The sequence below is a fragment of the Stegastes partitus genome, unplaced genomic scaffold, assembly GCF_000690725.1.
Source record: "Stegastes partitus isolate 25-593 unplaced genomic scaffold, Stegastes_partitus-1.0.2 Scaffold1711, whole genome shotgun sequence".
NCBI classification, from domain to species: Eukaryota; Metazoa; Chordata; class Actinopteri; family Pomacentridae; genus Stegastes; species Stegastes partitus.
In genome coordinates, this window is record NW_007579442.1 from 120,106 (window position 1) to 143,919 (window position 23,814).

A 23,814-nucleotide genomic window follows, 5' to 3' on the forward strand; every position below is an offset into this window, starting at 1 on the left:
CCTCGTGTGCCGGCTGCTAGTGGACCAGGACCGGATCCTCTTGCTCATCCTTCTCTGATCATGGTTGCTGTGCGCGTCAACGAGGCCAGCCCGCGCGCGCGTGTGCGCCAGCGGGTCCGCTCAGCGGCCCGCTGACAAGTAAACAGAGCTGCGGCGCGCCGCTATTGGCTGGCGCACGGCGTGAGGTCACGGGCTCCGCCCCGGTAGTGCCGATGACGTAGTAACGGCGGCCAGCAGGGCTTCCAATAGCTGAGCGGGAGCAGCCAGTAGCGACCCGGTGTCTGGCCGGACTGGTGCTGCTCACAGCTGACTGAGGACGGCATGAGGAGCGGCGGCCACAGGAGGACGGCGCACTGAGTGAGAGCACACGGAGGAAGCAGCTCTGCGCACATCTATTCCCAGAAGGAGACGGAGCAGGACCATGTCCCGGGAGGAGGCGTGAGCGGCCCTCCAGCCCCCCGCCGCCCCACGGCGGCCCTGACGCGCGGAAGCCGCTGGATGCAGCGTTCAGGATGCAAACATCTGCTGTGAGCAGCAGCTGAACGGCCGAGACGCTTCACCGCTGCAGCATCCCGAAAGGACCTGCGCGTGCGTGCGTGCGCGCGTGCGTGTGCGTGTTAGAGAGTGTGTATGTGCGCGTGCCCAGGTGTGTGCCACTATGAGCCTGGTCTCGGGCTTCCCTCACCACCCGGTCATGCACCACCACGACAGCCACCACTACTCCTTACACGCTGCGGCGGCCGGTCGGTGTCACGAGGACACCGGCGCGCCTCCGTACTTCACGAGCTGGCTAATCAGCCACGCGGACATGTCTCCCACTGAGTACAGCCTCGCGCCCGGCTACAGCCCAGAGTACCACAGCAACAGCGGCGGCGGCTCCAGCGGCGGCCTGGACCCCCACCACCACCACCACCACCACTACGGCCCCGGCGGCCTGGTTCCGGGTCCCGGCACCATCTCAGTCAACGGAAACACGGTCGGTATGCACCACCACCACCACCACACGCACCCGCGGCCCGTGAAGCGGAGACCCACGGCCAACCGCAAGGAGCGGCGGCGGACCCAGAGCATCAACTCGGCCTTCGCGGAGCTGCGGGAGTGCATCCCCAACGTCCCGGCCGACACCAAGCTGTCCAAGATCAAGACGCTGCGGCTGGCCACCAGCTACATCTCCTACCTGATGGACATCCTGGACAAGGACGGCCAGCACGGAGACACGCAGGCCTTCAAGGCCGAGCTGAAAAAGACGGAGGCTCGGGAGGAGCGCAGGAAGAGAGAGGCGGTAAGAGCGGCCGGCGGCCTGGAGCGCAGTGTGGGGAGCAGACCGGGGTCCTGCCCGGGCTAGCTCCGTGTAGCTTCACCTCCCAGTTAAACAGAAAGCAGCTCCAGGTCCGGCCCAGTGTGGAGCCGGAGCTGGAGCTGCCGAGGATCCGCTCACTTGGTTTTCTATGTGGGGAAAAACAACAACAACAAAACCCTGTTGTTTTTATTGTTCTTATTATTGAGGGTGTTTGTGGCGTTGTTGGAGCTCAGGTTTAACAGGACAAACACTTCTGTAAATATAAATTCAGATAAATGTAGGTTCTCTTTTGGTTCTGTTGTTTTTCCCGGACGTGACCTTCTGGAGAAGAGCTCAGATGCTGTTCGGAGATCCAGATATTCCTCGTTCTTTAATGGTTTATCTCACGAAGATTAATGAGTGGAGGTCAGTCGGCCAAGCAAACAGCCTGTCTCATCAGCTCTGCTCCTCCAGCAGACACTCTGTTAACCAGCCTCCTGTCCGCCCGAGAGCCGTAAACACGCCGAGCAGAGCCGGACTGGAGCTCCAGCGGCCCGGACGCTGCTCCGGAGTTTGTACCATCCGAGACAACCTAGTTTATAATCTTTAAAACGTGCGATTTAATATTACACAGATGTGTTTATTTTTGCAAAGTGTCTTCCGACAAGAAATTCTTAAAAATAAAATTAAAAAACTGTACATAGAGCTGCTTTCTGTATGAATAATTCTAACAATTCGCTGGTTGAATTTCGGGCCTCATGAGCAGGTTCTGATCCAAACAAGAGAAAGACTTTGAATTTAGGCTGCTTTAGTTTTACCGACTGGTGTTGTGCTGCTGGTCTGGAGGCTGCCTGGCCCTCTATACAATAATACACACACACACACACGCACACACACACACACACACACACACACACGGGAGAGAGCGGTTGCTGCATATTTTATAATAATTTTACGCGTCCATGTTTGTTCTCTCTCCTTCCGTGCAGACGCACAACCGCAGTAGAAATGTGCAGCTCCATGTGGCAGCTTTTAGTTTTTAGTTTAGCAGCTCTGAGCAGCCAGCAGAGGAAACAGAAAGAGGCCTCTCCTGTGCACGAATTACACTCACATACACGGTAATCTTATAGCCCCGTTTATTTGGGGGGCAGCAATTTAAAAAAAAAAAAGCAGCCAGTGAAGAGAGAGTAAACAGTAAAATGTGAGTGTGTTTGCGTATCGGCCACCTGACCCCTGAACCTTCAGTCAGTAAAGAAAAAAGCAGCCCAGCTCCTGCCGGTACCACTGATACAGATTGTACACAGAAGTGGCACATCGTACGAATGATGGAGTCGCCATAAGAGCCGAGCCAGGACCCTGGTTGCCATTCTCAGACAGCTTGGAGCCAGGAGGGGCCAGGTCCTGCTATTATTCCTCGCAACACTTTTGCTGGTTTTTATCCTCACAGCCTGCGATATTATCCGCATAGTTTTGGTCCCGGCTCCGCCTCTGCTGCCCCCATATCCCATAGCTGCTGATTTACTGGGCCTTTATTTGTTTGGAAAAGATATTTAAGGTCCCCAACTGTCTTCGCTTTGCCTTTTGCACTCCGCTGATCCCAGACATCCAAACGCAGCAGCCACATTCCTGCTATTTTATTCACATGTGAGCGTCCTATCCTCTTTATGGTGACATGTAAAGGTCATGGCGGGTGACCTTTGTGTTTACTACATGCAGGCAGAGCCCAGCATCTTGTAGCTGCTCCTGCAGCCTCATTCATCACCTTCTCCTGCCCACAGCTATAGCGTGGACTTTTGTCCAGCACTGAGATGATGTGTAGGAACGAACAACAGCATGTCAGAGGAGAATAGAGGAGAATAATTGCTTCCTGTCCGTCGTCCAACGTGCTGCCTATAGGAAGCATGGCGCAGAAGCCCTAATTGAAGCCAGAAAGAAGTTTTTTTTCTTTTCCTCACATTTCAAACTGCAGCTGCTAATAGGAGAATCTAGTCCTGTTCATAACTCATGTCAGCTCCTTCATGAAGCTCCAGCTCTGGACTCCCCCGCCTGCCGCACCAATAAAAGTCTGGCAACAAAATTCTTTAATTAGTTTTTAAAAATCCTCCAAATGTGTTGTTCGGATGAACCCCGGCTCAGAGAGATGAGCGGAGGTAAGCCCTTAATGTGTGCTCCACCATTAATGCTGCAGTGATTCACCCACAAGTGACTTGAAGGTGTGTTTAGGAGGAAGGAGCTCTGAGGAGGAGGAGGAGGAGGATCAGGCCGGTTCCTGTGTGTTTGTTTAGTTTGTTGTACCACAGTTAAATATTGCTGAGATCCAATTTGTGCAAAATCAACGTTTGGTTTGATCAGTCTGACTCGTTCCAGGCTCTGCTTTAAACCATCATTATAAACGTGTGCAGCGATTTAATTCTAAAGCTAAACGTGGAGCATCACAGAGCTGCTCAGCACCCAGTCATTACAACATGTATATAGATGTGCTTGCAGGATTATTTGCATTCATTTATTCTTGTTGTAGGGTTTTAGTTGATATTTCGGCATCGTGTTTGGTGCTGTTTTGGAGTGATGTTCATATTTTAAAGCTGCCAGCCTCCTGACAAGCGGCTCACACTCAATGCCAAGCATTTTGCTGCAATAGTCTTAAAAGATCCTCCAGTGAAGCGTTTCTAAAAACTAAAGAAGGAGCCACTGGGAGCAGCAGCCTCCTCCACAGGAGACCTGCAGGCTGTTTAAAGTGACTGCAAAACAATATCTGGTTAAATAAAAATAAATATCAGCATCAGTGATATTTTAGGTGATTATAGAAATAATTATTAACGTGAAGAAAGTGCTGCGCTCTTGTAAATATTCTGGAACCATAGTCTGGAGGCTAGAGAGTGAAATTATCCACCACAATTATTATCACTAGTATTGTGCATAATTCTATTTTTATTGTGAGGATGCGTTTGTTCTGTATTTCTGTTTATTCGGATGCAGCCGCTCCACGTCCTGCAGGAAACACTCGAGTTTTATTGGACCTCGTGGCTTTATTAATACAGAAATAATCTATCTGCCAGTCTGGGTTATTATTACACTAGACTTGATTTTAAAAAATAAATAAATAAATAAAAATGCTCACGCTCAGTTCAAAAATGGCGCAAATTTGCCTGATCGTTTATGAATTTCTGTAGGTGTTAAGAACCGACGAGCTCCTTTTAAAATCACTTATTTTTTATTTCGTTTTACTTTTTTAGTGGATTTAAGCCGCCAGTAGCGCGGCTGCTTAGAGGCTGCAGATAAAGCAAGTGGATAAAACATTAAACCTCCTGCATTTAAGAAGCTTTGAAATGAATCAGGAGTAAAAATTAAAATCCTTCATTTGCTTGTAAGCGTTGCTGCAGAACACACGGTTTGGTATTTTGTATGTTCGGCTGTGTTGAGCCGAACTCAGGCCCAACTGGCTGCTCTGTGCTGCTGGATGGTGTGTGTGAGCCGAACCGAGGAGCGGCTCACGGCTGCACGACCGGCTGCTCAGGAGGGAAATACGGTTGGAGAGTAAATGGCGAATATGCCGCTGATTGGGTTGAACACAGTCAGAGTCCAGGTTCTGTTCTGGCTCAGTCAGGAACTAGCAGCATTACAAATCCGTTTTTAATGAGTCTGTTTGATCACATCCAACTGGACCTGTGACTCTGCTGCTAAAATAATAATAATACTAACAATAGTAATAATAATAATAATAATAATAATAATAATAATGATAATAATAATAGTAATAATAATACTTAAGGTTAGGCAGGAAACATGTTTTGATATTTACAGAACCAAACGTACCTCATCTTTTTAAAAATTTCCAGAAATAAAAAACAAAATCAGCCATATTTTTGTACAGTCCAAGGGAATTTAATTTTATTATTATTATTATTATTATTATTATTATTATTATTATTAATAAGAAGCAGCTCGGTGGATCTCGGCCGTATTTCCGTGATCCTTTAAACCGAGCTACGAACACTTTGTGCGTCCGTTTGGAGTTTACGCGCATTTAGGCCAAATGAAAAAGGAAGAAACCTGTTTGTATAAAAATATATAGAGATATAAAAACAAGTAGTTTCTAAAAACTAAATTTAAATTTAAATTTCTAACTGCGGGAGTATATTTTGCTGCTGCTATATTGCTGTTTGGTATTATTAGAACATATTTCTGTTCAGGCTCAGCTGCTGGCACCAAAACCACAAGTTTACGCAACATGGCGTTAAAAATATGAAGCAGTAGCTGGAGGGAAGCGTTCTGTCTGAGAGGCACGTTCGTGAGCTGCTGCCTGCCGACCACCGCAGGCTGTCGGTCCGTCGGTCTGTCGATCCTTCAGGCTGTCGGTCCTTCAGGCTGTCGGTCCTTCAGGCTGGCGGTCCGGACCGTGCGTCGCTGCGCGCGCCGGCCTCACACTGTGGACTGTGTGTGATTTAGTGTTTCCTCCTAAATGCAGAAGCCTGGTCCATATAGAGCACATGACTGCATGGACACGCATCCTGAGAATAACTGTCGTGTCCCCGCAGGTGGAGATCCCGAAGACAGCCTCTTCATCATCGTCCTCCTCGTCGTCGTCCTCCTCGTCAGCGGGCGATAAGAAGAGCAAAGGGCGGACGGGCTGGCCGCAGCATGTCTGGGCTCTGGAACTCAAGCAGTAGCTCGGGCCTCGCAGAACCTCGTCCGCGGGCCGCTGTCGTGTCTGTGGACGTCCGGGCCTCCCGCAGCAGAGGACGCCGCTGGAGCGCGTTCACGTCGCCGTGGAGGCCGGTGGCAGCTGATAGAACATAACTTGGGATTTATAACTGTTATCCGGCTAAAGGCGCTCTGACGCTGGTCCCCCCCCAAGCTTCACCCCGGGATCAGAATCAGAACCACACACATTTACTGCAGAACTAGTAGGAAGAAGAACACAGACGTTTTGTTAGATGTTGTGAGGCCTCATCAGTGAACCAGTAGAACCCGCAGCCTGCTGCCCGTCTGGTGCTGAAGGAGGCTCCGTGCGCTCTCAGTTATGTTCTACCAGGAACCGAGCCGAGGACCGGCGGAACCAGTCCTCTGTTTCTGTCCGACACACACACACCTACACACCTACACCTACACACACACACACACACACACACACACACACACACACACACGCTCTCGGCTTTATTTAATGGAATATATTTATGTGCAATTTGCCCGTTGGGAGGATCACAGGCCTGTGGCGGACTGACAGCGGACAGACTGAGCATCTGTGATACAGGACAGCTCCATGTGAACATGTCTCTCTCTCTCTCTCTCTCTCTCTCTCTCTCTCTCTCTCTCTCTCTCTCTCTCTCCGTCCCAGTTGTACATGTAGTGACGTCACGGCGGTGACGCAGTGTCCGTGGTGGTGATGATGTAACCGGCCGCGCGCTGCGCCTGCGTGCGGGATGTAAACGGTGTGATGAATGAATAAAGCAGCGCCTGGTAGCTGGTCGTGGTGCCGCTGGCCTGGTTTGTCGCTCCGGGCCGCTCAGACAGAACAGAGCAGAACAGAACACAACAGAGAGCGTTATTTCCAATAAGAAAACACAAGAAAGGAGGAAAAAAGGTTTTAAACATAAAGGCTGATGTCAGATTTACACATGAATATATTTTAAGACAAAACAGGAAAAAGAAAAAACCGTTTAATTTCTTCTCATATCCGCTTTTTGAAGGATGTTTTTTCATATTTATGTTAAGTTATTATTTATATCCTCAGTCGTCCTCAGATGTGTTCATAGCCTCCCATTAGAGAAGAAAAAAACAGCTTCAGTCACTGAAATTGACAAAAGTAATAATAAATAAAATGTAATGAACATCATGACGTTGGTTTGAATTGTGGTTCAACAGAAATATTAAATCAAACCATCCTGATGGGAGCCGTGAACTAACATGTAGCTGAACAACCCTCTGAGCCAATCACTGCCATCAGGTGTTTCTGTAACTCTCAGTCAGACTTCTGCACCTGTTGACAGGTGTTCTGGTCCACTGCTCATCAGCAAAGGCCTCTCATTGGTCCACCACAGTTTTTTTAAATTTGTATTTATTTATTTTTTTAACTTTTCTTTTCAACCAGAATTCAAAGCAACGTCTGATTTCACAAAAATATAATTTAACTTTTAAAAAAAAATTTATTATTACTTTTTTCAGTTTCTAGTAATTTGAGGGACTGTTGTGGATTAATGGAAGGATGTGAATACATTTGAGGACGACTGTTAGATGTCTTAGTGACAAACATGTTTTATAATCTAATATTTTTTCCCCCTAAACTGATAAAACTGAAACTGGAGGCTGAACTCTGTTTACAACCATTACTGTGAGGATTTCAGCTACAGATTGGGCCTTTAACAACTATTTTATTTGGCAGTTTAAATTAGCTGTTAAGTTTGTGCCTTTAAAAGCCATACAGAAACAAAAAATGACTTTTAAAGGAACATTCTGCATTTTATTAGCTTTTTATTTTCCTGTTTAGTGGATGAACCACAATAGTGAGGCTTTGACACAGCAGTGAGGATTTCATCGAGGTTAGAACAGACGTTTAATTTGAATTTAGACAGGAGATTTGTAAGGAACCTGTTTGACCCTCTGGTTTAGAGCCTACAGGGTTGGGGGGTATTTAATATATTCTTTGGTTCTTTCTCATTTAGCATCAAGAGATCAATCAGTAAAAATGCTGAACAGTAATGATACAAAACAATAATTCATTTTGTCTGCATTTATGATGTGATTAACTACAAATCGGTCAGAAATGTGCTTCACTGAAGTACAATATTTACTGTGTTCCTCCTCAAAATCCCCGTCAAGCTCTGGTTCTCAGACCTGAATGGTTTGGTTTACATTTGTCGTGTATGTATGTTTTATCAGGTCGGCCTGTTCTGTCTCACTGTCAAATAATTAACTCCAGAAAATCCAGGAAAATGTATTAAGATTCCTTCAATAATGCCTCCGACAGTTGTTTCCTTTAAAATCCACTCGACTGTTCAGTATCTAGACAACTGGGTCATCATTCAGTCCACGCCATCTCATATCTGGTTCTGTCCAGGCAACAGTCAACAAGCCCAGAGGTGTTCACTTCACCGTCACGCAACACGGCAAAAACATTCATGTGTGAGAAATGGGTTTTGGTTAAAAACGGCACAAAGAATTATTTCATTTATTTATTAGTTTATTCAAACAAGGAATTGATTGAACGCTGTAATTTCAGGTCTGGTTTTCTGGAGTTATAATCAAGCTGCCGTGCACAGGGAGGCTCATTAGGGGCCGAGCAACAAACTTCTGCCCCGGGGCCCCCGGAGGAGGTTCATATGGCCATGAGAACGTCCACGCTGCATGCAGTGGGCGGCGAAGGGGGAACGATGTTCGATAATCCGGCTAAAGATGCCGTGTTTGGTACGAATGACTTCCGTAGAGGCACATGTGGTGAGGTAACGTTTTAGTTAGTGTCCACGGAGCGACAGAAAATGTACAGAGAAGACTTCAGACTTCCAGTTCTGTTCACAGAGAAACAACTCCAGCATCCAGGAAGGTTGATCATGAGCTCAGTGAGGGAGCTTGGTGGATGTTGGTGGTTGTATTGGGTGGACAGGGGGTTGATTTGTTGTGGCTCGACACCAACAAGGAAAACGTGAAGATTCTCTCGTCCTGCTTCAAAATCTGAGGCAACAAAAGGTCCTAAAAGTTGGACGATTTAACTCAGGTGGAGGTTTGATCAGAAGCTTTAATTTCAAGACATGAAGCTTCGGAATGAGTTCGGTGAGCGATCCACCTGACACGTAGGCAACAAGACTCAATGTTTCATGTTGGATTTGACGGTGAAAAGGACGAGGTGCAGCTTTATTAGAAAACAGTTTAAGGCAAACAAAACATTAGAATTAAATAAAGTGCAGTATCAAAACAGAATATAAATTTAATTCAACACCAGCCAGCAGAACTTTCTCTGAATCACACACGAAGAATTATTAGTTGATTCAAATACGGGGCAAGCTTGGTTCAATGGCACAATATTTAAATGCTGATAATTTAACAACTAGTAACTGGTTTTCACCACGAAAGTGTCTCCAGCAGGAATGTTTGCTGCTGCACCTGCTGTGATGTTTGACAATAGGCCGAGGTTCCCGTCAGTCAGGCGACCCCAGAAACACTGCAGAGGTCTAATCATGTTGCTTTGGCAAACTCTTGTGGTGCCTTTGCTGCGGTGGAACGGGCATCCTGCGGCCGACGTGCGCCTCCTCAACTATGTTAAATGTGATGTGGAGAGTCCAGATTGGTTAAAACTGAGCTTCTTTATGTTGCATTCTGCGGCCGGTGTTTGTTGTTGTGCAGACCTGCAGGAAGCACATTTTATGTTTCAGTCGAGGACGGGACATTCTCTGAGGTTCTGATACACAACCTCTTAGAAAGATTGTTTCCGTCACACAGTAAAGTTTAGGAAACATAATGAAGAGTCACCGCTTTCTAATTAAACATGTAGCTCTGCAACAGGCAGGATTTATGGATTAAATATTAGTTGAAGAGCCACAGTAATTCAGTGGTCTGGATATTGTTCACATGTGTGGCAAATAAATAATCCCAAACTCGTAGAGGTCAAACCCAGGAACAAATCAGCTGTTGTGTTCACAGCCAACAACCCGTCCAACCCACCCGTTCACCAGTTATGGACGTCGCCTCGGTATCTGATGAAGCTGTCAGTCAGCCGTCCGTTGGTGAAGCCTTATCTGGCGTCCCAGTCGGTATGTTGATGGTGGGAGACGAAAAAAAAAAAAAAGAACAACAACAACAACAAAAGAAGAACTTTGAGAGGATTTTTCTCGTCCTGACAAAGACTAACGCGAGATGTCATGGCCTCCTGAGTCTGGCCTCGGGTGAAGACGGGAGAGCAGATAATTAGTGGGAGGGCTGGCGTCAGACGGAGATGACCCCACAGTGACTGGGGCAGTGCACACACACACACACACACACACACACACACACACACACACACACACACACACAGATCAATGAAACACACCACCACAGAAACAGCACCTCCACCAGACATCATTTACAAAAGATGTTCAGCTCTGATACACTTCGGTCCCGGTGATCTGCAGTAATTATTGTTCATCAAATAATTAAGGCTAAATCAATGATTCTCACAACAACCCATTACAAATGTTCCTAATTGGTTCAGAAATGGGTTTTCGTGCACATGTCCAGCAGAACTTGGACCCGTCTCCCTAATTAAATAAAAAACAACGAGCATCTTGTGATTGCTTGATGGATTAATCATCATATTCAGTCAGTGTGGTGCAGGCGGTCGCCCTGCACACGCTCTAAACCCTCAGCAGTTACAAACCGGGCCTTCATCGTCACCTTCTTCTCCAGAAAGTCTTCATCAAGCACTCCGAGGGGCCTCAACAGCAAAACGAGCGAGTGGCCCCGTCACTTGTTCTTGGTGTTGTAAGTCAGTGTCACTGCTTACAGAGGCCTGATCGCATCTCTTTTACTAAAACTTAACAGCAACAAAAAATCAGCGGCAAACGTGACGGTGAGGTTCTGTCCTGAGTGGCTGGTGTCACTTTGCTTTGGACCAGTGATCACTACAGCCTGTTCTGAGTGCTGCTGTTCTCAGGGATTCTATCAACCCTGAGTCCACAGTCCATACTGGTCTTAAGTTTCAGGGTGCAGCAATTGATTCTCAGCTGTGGGCTGCACGGTGGATCGCAGCTAGAAGGTCGCTGGTTCACGTCCCGGTGAGGCGTGGAGTCTCCATGTTCTCCCCGTGCAATGTAGCCCTGTGATAGACTGGTTACCTGTCCAGGTGAACCTGCCTTCACCTGAGTCAGCTGGGATAGACTCCAGCCCCCCATGAGGATTAAGTGGTGTTTAGAGGATGGATGGATGGATTGTGAAGATCCAAGTGCTCTTCAAGTTTCTAGTTTAGCTGGTGAACCTCTCAAAGATGTGTGAACCAAACCTGATTAACGCCCTCTGTAGCATGCTAGATGTAGACCTGTAGCTTAAAGTGCAACAAACTTGACCTGTAAGTCATGAGTCAGGGTGAAGCCCTCCTGAATGTCAGCCGCTCAACATTCCCCGTCCAGGAAAGAAATGTCATCGTTGGCTGTCTTCAACATGCAAATAAGGACGACATTTTCCCCTGCAGGAAGTCGAGGGTTGTTCAAGGGCGGCACAAACCTTTGTGCCTGTTCCAACCACAAGACCCACCCGTGTGAAACCGCTTTCTCTTTTAGGCTGAGCAGAAGCAGCGACTCCAGGTAGGTCCCTCTGAGCAGCTCTGAGAAACTGCTGTGTGCTGTTCAGTGTCAATCAGTTAGACTCAGTGAGGACTGCAAGCTTCACTTTGTGCCCTCTCGGCGTCCTTGCCGAGGAGCAGCCTTCTCTTCTTTAACGTCACCACCAACAATGTAAAAGTCACATCACAAACCTCCTTCATCTATTTCCAGTGAGCTCCTCCAGTTACATCCTCCACGTTGTTGTTTTGGTGCGCTCAGCGCTGACGTCATGCTCAGAGCTGTCAGATCCCACATCACAAAGGAAACAGAAAGAGCTGATCAGACGGTTGGTCCTGTGAGCGTTTGTGCCGCCTTGTGCCTGCTCTGGATTCCTGCAGGGAAACGGCACCGCCTGATTCTTTATCAAATACATTTAAAAATAAAATCATTCCATCTGTATCATATCAGAGCACACAGTCTGGTGGAGCAGCTTCGGTCAGAATGAAAAAGCAAGTGGAAGCACATTCATGTTCTATTTTAGGGCCAAAGTATTGAGTCTGCTTAATGAGACTGTGTCCACAACACGGCAGAGAGCAGCTTCAGATTAGGACCAGGTTTAGAGGATCGATATGAAACCAAATGATCGCGGTGTGGAGGCCACTCAGAACTTCTTGGACCTCCAAAGACAAACTGGATGTTCCTAAATAGTTTATATTTGCACAAAGGTGAGTTTAAGTCTTTGATGATGATGCAAACCTCTGTACACGTCCTCCTGTTTTCACAATCATGCTTTAAGGAGTTTTTCTAACAGCGTTACGAGTTTTAATTCACATTTATATCATAGAATCCTCACTCTGCTATCAGATACCATCACGTCCATTTCCCCAAATTACAGTCAAAACACAGCGAGACATTACATGAAGCACACACACACACACACACACACACACACACACACACACACACACACACACTTATCTCTCTCCTTGTCTCCTGTCCGTCTATCTGCCGGCCTCTAAGTGCGGCGGACTGGCGAGCATGATAGATGACTTCGGCTGGAATAGAATTTTTTCCTGCAATAATAGCAAAACATCTGGCAGCCATTACTTCATACAGACCCCTCCCTTTCCCCTCACTCCTCCCTCTTCCTCCTCTCCCACCTCCCCTCTGCGTGCTGCTGTGTTTCCCGTCCACCAGAGGGCCTTGTTTCTGCTCCTTCTTTTCCCCCCTTTTTGCAAAACTACTAGACACTGACCACGATGTGAAGTCAACAGCTGTTTGCATCAACAGAGCGCGGGGCTACACGGGTCGTTTTGTCTCCGGAGAGGTCGCCCAGTGTTTGGCAGCCGGCGGTGGCGTTGTCACCGGCCGTAGCAGCGAGCCACAGATTCAGATTCGAGGTTATTCTAATGAGCTGGCAGCACAAACAGTAATTAGAAAAGTGTGTGACGGTGTTTGTAATGTGAAAAACAGCGCGATGAGGGCGGAATGGAAAAGGACAAAGAGGCAGGGAAGGAGAAGAAAGGAAAGGTGGAGGGAGACGAAAGCAGAGAAGAGGTTGGGCCCTTGGCAGGCTTTGAAACAAACCCCTAAGTCGCCCTGTTCACCCTGAAACTGCTGCGTTGCTACGATACGACGCTGCGCACACACACACCGGCATGCATGCACGCCACATACAGACAGATAGGGCTTTCCATCAAAAGAGACTATGACAAAATGTGTTTTTTTCTCCTCTAATCAGCGCTTGCCATGAGGGGGAAATACTGGATTCATTAGCAGCCAAACCAAAGACAGCCTGCCCATTGTTCACTTTTTATAGACAGCCGAAGAAAAAAAAAAAGTGGAAAAGAGAAAAAGAAAGAACCAGGAAATAGAGAAGAAAAAAAAAATTGATCTGGAGAATTTATAGCTTCTTACCATATGGAGCCTTCTTTCAATTAGGCCTGTGGAGAGCAATCAGCAGCGCAGCGTGTTTTCAGCCCGTTTCAGGGACACAACACGGGTCACGCTGCTTTCTCCACCGCCGGGCCAGCACCATAAAAAACAAAAGTTTGTTGTGTTTCATCCATATTCATCCTTAATTATGTTCGTAGTCAGGAGGGAGTTTTATTGGACCTTTAATGGATCTGGAGGAACTCGGAGCCAAGCTGCCGCAGGACTTTTTTTTCTGCTTCATCATCATTAAGATTCTGGTTGAAGCTTTTAGACGAATTACACAGAATTCATCAGTTTATTACTAAATGAACCAAACAAGAAACATTTATGGGCTCCGGCTTTTCAGATGTGAGGATTTGGTGCTCGTTTAGTTTTGGATGAAACTGATTTTCGGTCCTTGGAAAAAAAATCATTTGCATGTTTTATTATTATTGGAAATGTTTAAACATGTCATTGAATATATTTTTTGCATTGATTACAATACTTGACAGAAGACAGGAACCGATAATAAAATATGACTCGTTGCAGCCCGACTGGAGAAAACATCCCCTCAGAGCATCTTTTATTCTTTCTGAAGCACTTCTACACATGAAACAACATCTTTAATAAAACATATATAAGCTAAAAACACACGCTAGTCCATGACACTAATGAACTTGTGTGAGCCATACAGTGTTTATTGCACAATATATGAAATTTGACAGCCTGTTGTAGGTGTTCTGGTGAGACTGTTGGTCTGAGGACAGGATGTAGCCGCACTCTGTCTCTATCGCCTGTATCACTGCAGCATCCTGTTGCATTATCCGTTTTCATTTTTATTGTTCTGTTTAGTCTTTAAACATGTCGAACATTTAGCCCGTTGTGCACACGGGAGTATTTTCTTTTATTATTAAAAACACAAATCTTCCTGCACTTTAAAACCAAAGGAGAAAAAAATGATCTTAATTTACTGAATCAGCTTCTGTTCCTCCCTCTCTGCATAAAGGACAACAAAAACAGATTTTATTTTTCAGTACCATTCAAACGCCTCATTAAATCTGAAAAAATTATTAAAGAACCTTTCATATTTCTGATCTAATATTTGTCTCTTCTAATTAAATGTATTCCAGGTCTTCCATGTCTACAGAAGACATCCAGTACAGTTCTTTTTGTCTACGTTCGAAAATATTTAGAATTTAAATTTGAATTTTTAACTTGACTGCTTGTACCACACAAAAAAAAATTAAAACATTTTATTTAGTGCTATGGACTTGGTAAATGTAATTACAAACACTTTCAAGAAAGTAAAAAGTTGAGTTATATGAGTTTATTTGCACATCTGTTATCTCTACACCACCAGTCTATCACAGGGCTACACTTAGAGACAACCAAACACATTCACATTCACACCTACGGACAATTTACAATCACCAATTAACCTCAGCATGTTTCTGGACTGTAGGAAGAACCCGGAGAGAACCCAGGAACAACATGGAGACTCCACGCCGGCCAGTATTTAACCCAGGACTTTGAGTGCCAGCCACTGCGCCACGACTTATTTGCACATGTAATTAAAATTTAATTGTTACACCAAAAGTATTCTTTTCACATTTATTCCAGGTTGCTGAGATACGTTTGGGTAGCCGGGCCCAGCCCTAGAACCAGGGTGAGGTGAGGAGCATCTGCAAGAAGCTCGGAGCAGAGCTGCTGCTCCTTCACAGAACCAGCGAGGTGGTTCAGACATCTGGTCGGGATGCCTCCAGGGCGCCTTCCTTTGGAGGTTTTTCTAACTGGGAGGAGACCCTCGGGTCGACCCAGAGCTCGCTGGAGGATTACAGATCTGACCTGAACGCTTTGAGATCCCCCAGGAGGAAGTGGAACGTGTTGCTGGGGAGAGCGATGTCTGGAAGAACCTGCTGCTGCCACCTCGACCCAAGCCCGGATGAGCAGAAGAAAATGGAAGATCGATGGATGTTCTGTAAGTTATTTACTCTTCCTCTGATTCTTTACCATTTGGATCTTCTACAATTCAGAATCTTCATAAATACTGCGCTTGATGTGTTGATGTTTCTATTCAGTTGCACAAAATAGATTTTAAACATTTCAAAACAACAACAAACACATGTTGGTGCTGTTTATCCAGAACCACAATGTAACACCAGGGGACACTGATTCCCTCTGGGGCTTTGCTGGCTGCCCTCCTGGGGCCACCGAAGGCTGGTTCATCACCAGGGGTCCCTCAGACCGTCTCGCTCTGTTGTCGAACCAATTCAAAGATAGGCCCAAAAAAATAAAAAAATAAAAAATCATACAGGACACAAAATAATTGTAATAATTTTTAAAAAGACGTTTTTAATCACCTCGTGTGCCAAAACAAATGTTCCTATAAAGGCTGTTCACATGATTTCTCTTTTACGGAGTGACTCAGATTCACACGATTAAACACGTGGGACGCACATTTTATAAATGTTAGTGGAACAACAGATTACACGTGTCAGAAGATGAAACTTAAATAAATACAGAAGTCACACTTGTGCACAAACGTGTGTTTCTGGTGATAAAACTGGTGTGAAACTAAAATGAAATCAGCTCTGATACAGTCTTACAGCTGCTCCTGTGTCCGTGGCGAGCTTTAGTTTGATTTACTGGTGACGTGTGAGACAAATGAAGTCATCAAACCAATTTCAAAGAGCTTTAATTTGACTTAATGAGCAAAGAAGCTGCAGTTGAAACAGCAAAACTGGTTTATTGTGTCAACACCGTAAAGTAAAATTCATTTATTATTTTATATAAATATAACTACATGTGTGAGCCTAAACATGAGGATTATTTATCCACATATTCTTCGTGCTTTAATCAGTAAAGTAAAGGAGCTTGTAGGGTCCACGGAGAAGGACGAGTCGGCTCGCTGACAGCGTGTTTATTTGTGACTAGAAATGTCGACATCCCACAGCTCCAGATCAGCCAGCTGCTAACGTCACTGCAGACAGAGCAGCAGCCTAAATACAAGATATAAACACCAAAATCTGTCCACGCAGCAAACAAACTCTACTGGACAAGAAATCTTGAAGACAGAAGATTAATAATAAACAAAAGAAGAAAAAAAAACAACGAAAAAAAAGGAAAAAACAACTAAAAAAACAAAAAGAATCAGCCATCGCGAAAAAAAAGAAGATAAAAAATCGCAACAACCACAAGATTAGCAACAGCGTGCTGCTGCTGTTGGTAAATCCAAAGAAGTAAATCATAAACCCACACCGTGTTCAGCTCACAGGCTTCAACTTCAAGCTTTGTTGGATTTTAATTTGGATAAAAGTTTTTCTGGATCCATGTGGAACTCCTACAGCCAATTTAAGGTTGTGTTTGCTTTATAAAAATAGAACTTTTATCAGGTCAAGTATGAAAAGATGCTAAACACCGTCAAGACAAAAGCAAGAGAAAAGAGCTGAGAGAAAAAGTCCTGATGCCTGATGCAGGAAACGGTGATGTGTGTAAAGTAAGTAGAATATAAGTAATGGCTTTAATCCTGCATGCTCTGTGTACTTTTACTCACAGTACTTATATTGTTAGCACCACCAGCCGTCCTCCCATCGTGGTGTGTGTCCTGCCACGTGTCTGATATTTCATAGTGATGCTGTGCAGGTGTTAATGGATTTTATGACCTGATGCATTTTGCAAATATGAAATAAGTGAATGATTCCTGCGTGTATGTAAATGCAGCACGTCTCACTGTCCTCCTCATCACTAATGAGCTCCTCTCCTCCTCCGCCTCTTTCTCTCATTATCCTCCGACTGCAGCGCGAGCAGGTCAGCCACGCTGGCGATTTATTGGTCATTAGTGGCCATGTTGGCGGGTCTCACACCTCTTTATCCTGGGTGGCCCCGAGCCTCCCTCAGAGTGGGAGCCAGGAGTTTGTCCAGCGGCAAACACGTCCCACCAGCTTCATTTCACTGATCAAATCACTGCCGTAAATCAGACGCCGCTGAGTGCAGGACGTTGTTATCGGTCGTTTCTGTGAAGAGCTGCACTAAATACACCAACAGAAAAACCCACTTCACGGCAAAATGATGGAGAAATATAGTCCAGTAGCTCTGTGGATACTGGAAGCTGTGGGTTTAAAGACATCAGTAGGAAAAGGTTTCAGTGTTATCAGCTTTATTACACATTGTTCAGGGAAAAAATACGCTTTCATTTTATTTAGTTGTTTTTTTTTCTTTTCATTTCATAATTTCAGGTCAAGAGACTTTGATTGAAGTCAAATAGAATAAAGTTCACAAATGAAAAAGCACAAAGTGAGAAAATTAAAAACACACGACTGAAATCCCACAATTTAAATTTAAATGAACTAGTTGATGACAAACATCTCCACGCAGTCAGCTGATGTGACAGAAATGGAAAAACCCAGATTTAGATTTCAGCTTTAGCAGTTCACAGACGGAGCACTCGCCACCCGGTCCTGGACCTGAGAACAACTAGAGGATTCCTGTTTGCGGATCTGAGGCCGCCACATGAATTAAATCCAGGTAGAACCCTGTGTGGGGCTCAGATACCTGCTGAGGGCAGAACCAGCAGCGCTGCTCGTTCTCACGTGTTCACTGATATGAACGCTGATGTGACCCATCGGACCCTCTGGTTCTGGACAGGAGACAAATTATTCAACAATAGGGACAAACACACACACACACACACACACACACACACACACACACACACACACCTCGCTGTAAATCTTGAGACCACCCGGGTCAGGGCAGACCACCAGGCCGACTGGGCCACCACTGCATGTTTTTGATCAGCGGGTCTGGGAACACACATAAAACCCGGTAAGAGGTGGACACACACACCTATGTGTGGCCATAACGCTGTCACACACACAGCTACACACAGGCACACACATGGACAATAATGGAGGCCTGTGTTTTATGGTTTCAGTTATGTCCGGCTGTGAGTGCATGTGTGTGTGTGTGTGTGTGTGTGTGTGTGTGTGTGTGCGTCTAACACCATTAGGGCTGTGTGTGACATGATGGGAACTAATGGGCTGACTGATAGAGGCACACACAGTGGGGGAGTGGGTGTGTGGACGGAGAACACCAGAATCCGTCCTCCTCTGTTTCATTAGAGTTCACGTGGAAACGGCTTCAGGCCAACCAGGTACTTTTGCACCGAAACTGTCGCTGATGTAGAACCAGACCTGTTGGTTCTGTTCGTTCAGGTGCCATCTAGGTGCAGTTTGCTTGTGTTTGCTGTTAGCTGCAGCGATGCATCCATGTGGCTCCGTCCTGGCACAGGGAAACCTCAGATCTAATCCACAGGGGTTCACATATTATTACACCAACTAAAGCATCTGTATGGAGCCTCCAGGACACCTGGCTGAAGGTACAATGAATGAAACACTGTCGTAGATGGTAACAGTCATGGTTTGTAGTTAGCATGTAGCTCCGATGTGAGTCCAGTTCATTCTAGTTTTCACTGCGTCGTTAAATGTCTTCCTTTAATTTATTTGCTTATATTTATTGGAAATAAAGGTTTATATCTTAACCTATTTTCAGGGTAGTTTCATCAGTTTACTTGAGCCGTGCTCTGTAGCCTCACATCACCTCCATCACACGCTGATGCACCAACTCAACACTTTATCCGTACATGTGCAATATTCTAACCAACCAAGTGCAGGATTACAGTCCACCTCGCTGCTGCACCAGTGTTTAGTGCTAAACATAAATCATTTTGGCTTTCTACTCTTTACACTTATATTGCTGTATTTTTACTCACATTTTGCTCTTGTTTTATTCTACTTATTATTTATTAGGCTTTTTCTTTAAAAAAAAAACAACCCAAAAACGGGACCTGAGTACTAACTTTGTACCACAAACATGTGAATGTGAGCTGGTAGGACAAATAAAGTTCCTTGAATCCTTGAATCCTTACTTGTGAGCTCACGTCTTGGTCATTACGAGGATGTTTTTCGCTCCATTATGCCCTGAAGTGTTCACATCCAGCAGGAACACCATCAAGAGGCTGTTTGTTTGAGCCCTGCCTCCACCAGAGCCTCCATCAGTGCCGAAGGTTTTCTGTTGTATGTATGAATAAACAACATTACACACTGAGGACTCCGTACATTTTCAACAGGCCTCACAATCCTGTTGCTTTTCTAATAAAATGTCTTATTATTGCCGTGGATCATCAGGGCTGTGCAGAGGTGCAGGTCATCAAACACAAATCCAGATAAAACTTGTCAACTATAATTTATTTGTTAACATACATTTTATTGAGCTTAAACATCACCAGCTCTGTCCAAAGATCAGGTTCAGACAGAACAATCTGGTCGAGCACGTGGATGATTTTGTTTAATTATGAAAAGCTGATGAAGTTGAATTTAATGAAACTATTTCCAGACATGCGTGGCTGTAATGCTTCAGGTGGACGCTCAGCTTTGGCATGATTTTAGTTATTTGATTTTTGATCAGACTAAAATAATCATTCTCCTCTGTGATTACTTTATGTAATCTCTTCTCTCTTCGACAGCGTCCTCCCTGTGCTCAGCCCACCTCATATTAGGTTTGCTACCTTTTATTTTGACGCTCACACCTTTGCAGACAAGCCAACTTGAAGCAAACTTTTGAAATGTCGATAAAACTTTTAAAAAGGAACAAAAATGCAAATCAGGCTGGTTTCTGTTAGCTCACGGTTTAGGTTACTTTACTCATGGTTGAAATAACAAAACCAGCTGTTTGCCAAAAGAAAAGTCTGCTCAAGGAAAGTTTCGGGAGGTCTTCATGAGTTGTTTTCATTTGGGAAACTTGTAATGAGTCTTTAATGTGAGCAGGTGTGTTTAACGCTGTCTGAAGGGGAAGACGATCCGTCATGGGAGCTACACGTCCACGACATCACAAAGAAAAGGTCAAGAACAAACACAGGTAAACACTTGGGTTTCTGTTTTGCTTTGTTTTTTAATGTTGTCACTTCTCTGGTGTCAAACAACATAAAGCCATAAACATACATGAAGGACTGACCACTATGTCCACAGCACTGTGATGTCACCGGCCTGCACACGTTTTTATTCTGCTGCAGAGGAAAAGCAGAGCTCAGGCTCGTTGGATTCATTTATTTATTTAAACAATCCCAGTTGTCTGAGGCGGCGCTAATCCTTGAACGTAGCAGCACCTCTGCAAGCATCCAAAGGCAACTGGTGCTAAAGTAAACTTTATTTATAACCACTGTTAATATTCAGAATTGTCCCTAAAAGACAGTAAATGCTGTGAACATAGTGTGTGTAGAGCTTTGCATGGAGGATTTTGAAAAGAGTAGCATGCTTGGTTTTTTTGGGTGGAAGGGGTTACTCGACCAATCGAAGGCTTAAGACCACAGCTTGCATGTGTTGAGTCACACTCGGTCTGCATGCCTCCCATCTGTACACTGGTTTCTGACCCTTGCCTGCCCTGTTGGTGGCGCTGTTGGCTGGTTTGCCTCCTCCACTGATTAAACAATACTTGCTAATAACAAGGATTTAAAATGTTAAATTGCAGCTCCTGCTTGTTGTCCATCTGGACCAGAGCTTCTAACAATTATCAACTTGTTTCAACCAAAAAAAGTTCCAGTTGGGAACCACAAAAAAAAAGAGGCTGGCAATATACTCCAGTGTGCACACGGATAAACAATATGAGAGCCGTCCTGCTTGGTGTTCCCAGACCAGTAATTAAAGGCTGTTGTTACGGTTCTGCTGCAAATTGGTGGAAATGCTGCAACTTGGCACCTTCGGCTCCTGAGTGGAACCGATTCTACAAACAGAACTTTTGTGGTGGAGAGGCAGTGATGGATTCTCCTCTGTTGATATCCCTGAAGGAGAAACAGGAAACCCAGGCACACACACCGCCGTCACAGATCCTGAAAATTGAATCTGCATTGCCTGATTGTCTCATACAGGGTAATGGGTAGATGCAGAGGGTTCACAGCCGGCTGGTTCATCACCGGACTGAGCAGGTTTGGGTTTCAGCAGAACGCACGAGTTATTGGGTCACAAGTTATCAAGGCTTCATAATATCAGCAAGTAAGAAAATACATAAAAGATGCAGGAACACAGATAAAATAGGGATAAAACAAAATAAAAATAATAATATTATGAAGCTAAAAGTAGTACATTAATTAAACAAAAAGCTAAAATTTAAAGAAACAACTGGAGGTAAAATAATGTGTGCAAGTGCATAGAGAATAAAAATGGATTTTTCAAGCGCAGTAAAAACAAAACAGCCTGTTGGGTTTGCTGCATTAAAAGACAACATTTATTCATGGTGAAGAACGGGGGTAGGACTTGACAAGCCTAGACTTCTTCCTGTCCCTTTTCGAACGAGTCAAATGTGTGTTATATTGAAGCTGGCTTTTATTTTTTCTTTTTCTTTTCCATTTATCTCAATTGTTTGTTCGAAATAAAGAATAAAGAAAGAAAGTAAAGTAAAGTAAGTAAAGCAGGTTAAAAATAACAACAACAGCAGTGAGCATCTGAAAGGACCTGACAGGTTTATGCTTCACCGACAGAAATGATTTTAGTAGATTATTTACAAGAGATTCAAGGATTAGATGAATCACTTCCCTGCAGCTGCACCGAGCAGCACCGTAGCTGGTATCTGGACCAGCAGTGGACAGAGGTGGTCCTTCAGAAGGTTTAATGAAACAGCTGAACAGGTAACAGCAGCAAAGGGAACGTTTAACGTGTGATGTTAAATGCTGTATCCAGAGAAGGAGAGAGAGGACTCCCTCTTCCAACATTTTGCAGGACTTTATTAGGATTTTGTACTAAAGCAGAAATAATAACTCACCCTGCAAAAATAAATGACCTATACTGGAATGGGTTCTTCTGTTGAATCCAAGACTTCAGACAGAACTTAACCTTCAGGTCGCAGGTGATTGGTTAACCTAGCTGTACATGTTTATACGGAGGCTGCATGAACTCATTCTTTGTTCAGTGATTAAATTGCTCAAGTTAGAAAACAACACACGTGTTTTAAGCTGACACAAACACAATGTGATTTACTGGATGTGTACACGTCCGTCCTACACAACACACACATGCAGTGGGTCTAATAAAACATTAAAATAAAAAACAAAAAGACAATTATGAGCGCATTCCTAAAATAGCTCCGTTCCTCATTCACACTGGGCCCACTGGGCTGCAGAGGAGGTGTGTGCTGCAACACTGCCACCTAGAGGCGCTGAGGTGCTCCTGCTCCAATGCAAGAGGCCGTGTGTCGCACATTTATCCACAATGACACTCGCTCAAATATCTTAACCATGATAAAAGAAAGCCACCCTCCCCTTAGAGCTAAACACACAGCAGAGGTGAGAACACACCGTGTCCTATCACTGAGCTGGGTTTGTTTTTATCTTCAACCTGAGACGTCCCTCTTGACTTCCCTCCAGTAAACACAGCAGCTGTGCATCGCCTCACTACCTGAGGCAGGTTAGAACAAACACCGGCTGCACAAACGGAACTTCAATCACGTCCTTGGCAAATCTTTTAAATCTTCAATAAAGTCAGACTTCCTTATTTTCTAAAATAAGGGGCTGAGCGAAGAAGCTTTGTGAACACTTGATCTCGTCTTTGCTTTACTCACACTGTGAACTGTGTTTACTGGATCTGTTTTCTTCGCCCTCCACCTGGCAGCTCTCCCTCCTTTAAACCTTCAACTCTTGGGAGTGTGTGCATGTGAGAAGATGCTACTGGATGATCAGCTGAACGAGGACACCTGCAGGAGGGAGCGGCTCACCGATCTACAACCTGCACTGCTGTAGAAGAAGAGCCTGGGTGGTCACTGGACACCAGACCCTCGTGCTAGGCCTCAAACTGACCCACTTGGATCCTGGCTCATCATCACACACTCTCCTCACTTTGTCCGCTACTTGATGTCACATGATGTTAACTCATAATCTCACTTCTTTGGTGCAGATGTCTGCTAACTCCATGTTAACATCATCTAGTGAAGCTCTGTGACTAGAAGGACATGAACATGGAGCTGGTCCTCAGAACAGAGCTGAATATTCATGAATGCAGGCCTGAGTAAACACACACTGAACACCAGCAGTAAGCAGACACTAAGCAATGAGCGAATGAGCATTTCTTTAAACAAAAGACCAAGACTGCATCAAACTGCTGTTGCGGTTTGTGCAACAACTTGGACCATCTCTCAAGTGAGTAACGATTATTTCTGTTGTTGATTGAGAAATGTTTTGCCAGTCTTCCCTTTAGATCACTTGAAGTTGTGCGATGTTTTGTCAGCGGTGTTCTTTGCAGACTGAGGATCACTCCAGAAGTTCCAGCTTGTGTTTCCTGATGCACTTGATGGGAAGAAAGGAAAGAATGCTGGATTGCAATCTGTAACCTGGACAGGTTGGTTTCACAG

General features: G+C 44.9%; 1 protein-coding gene across 1 annotated transcript; it reads left to right on the forward strand.

Annotated features, from left to right (window-relative positions):
• The first annotated feature begins 300 nt into the window (after positions 1–300).
• Positions 301–6,742, forward strand: hand2 (heart and neural crest derivatives expressed 2). The gene is made up of 2 exons (XM_008301783.1): positions 301–1,282; positions 5,815–6,742. Exons 1-2 carry the CDS (start codon positions 659–661, stop codon positions 5,944–5,946), a joined length of 756 nt encoding a protein of 251 aa, XP_008300005.1. The 5' UTR covers positions 301–658; the 3' UTR covers positions 5,947–6,742.
• The last annotated feature ends 17,072 nt before the right edge of the window (positions 6,743–23,814 follow it).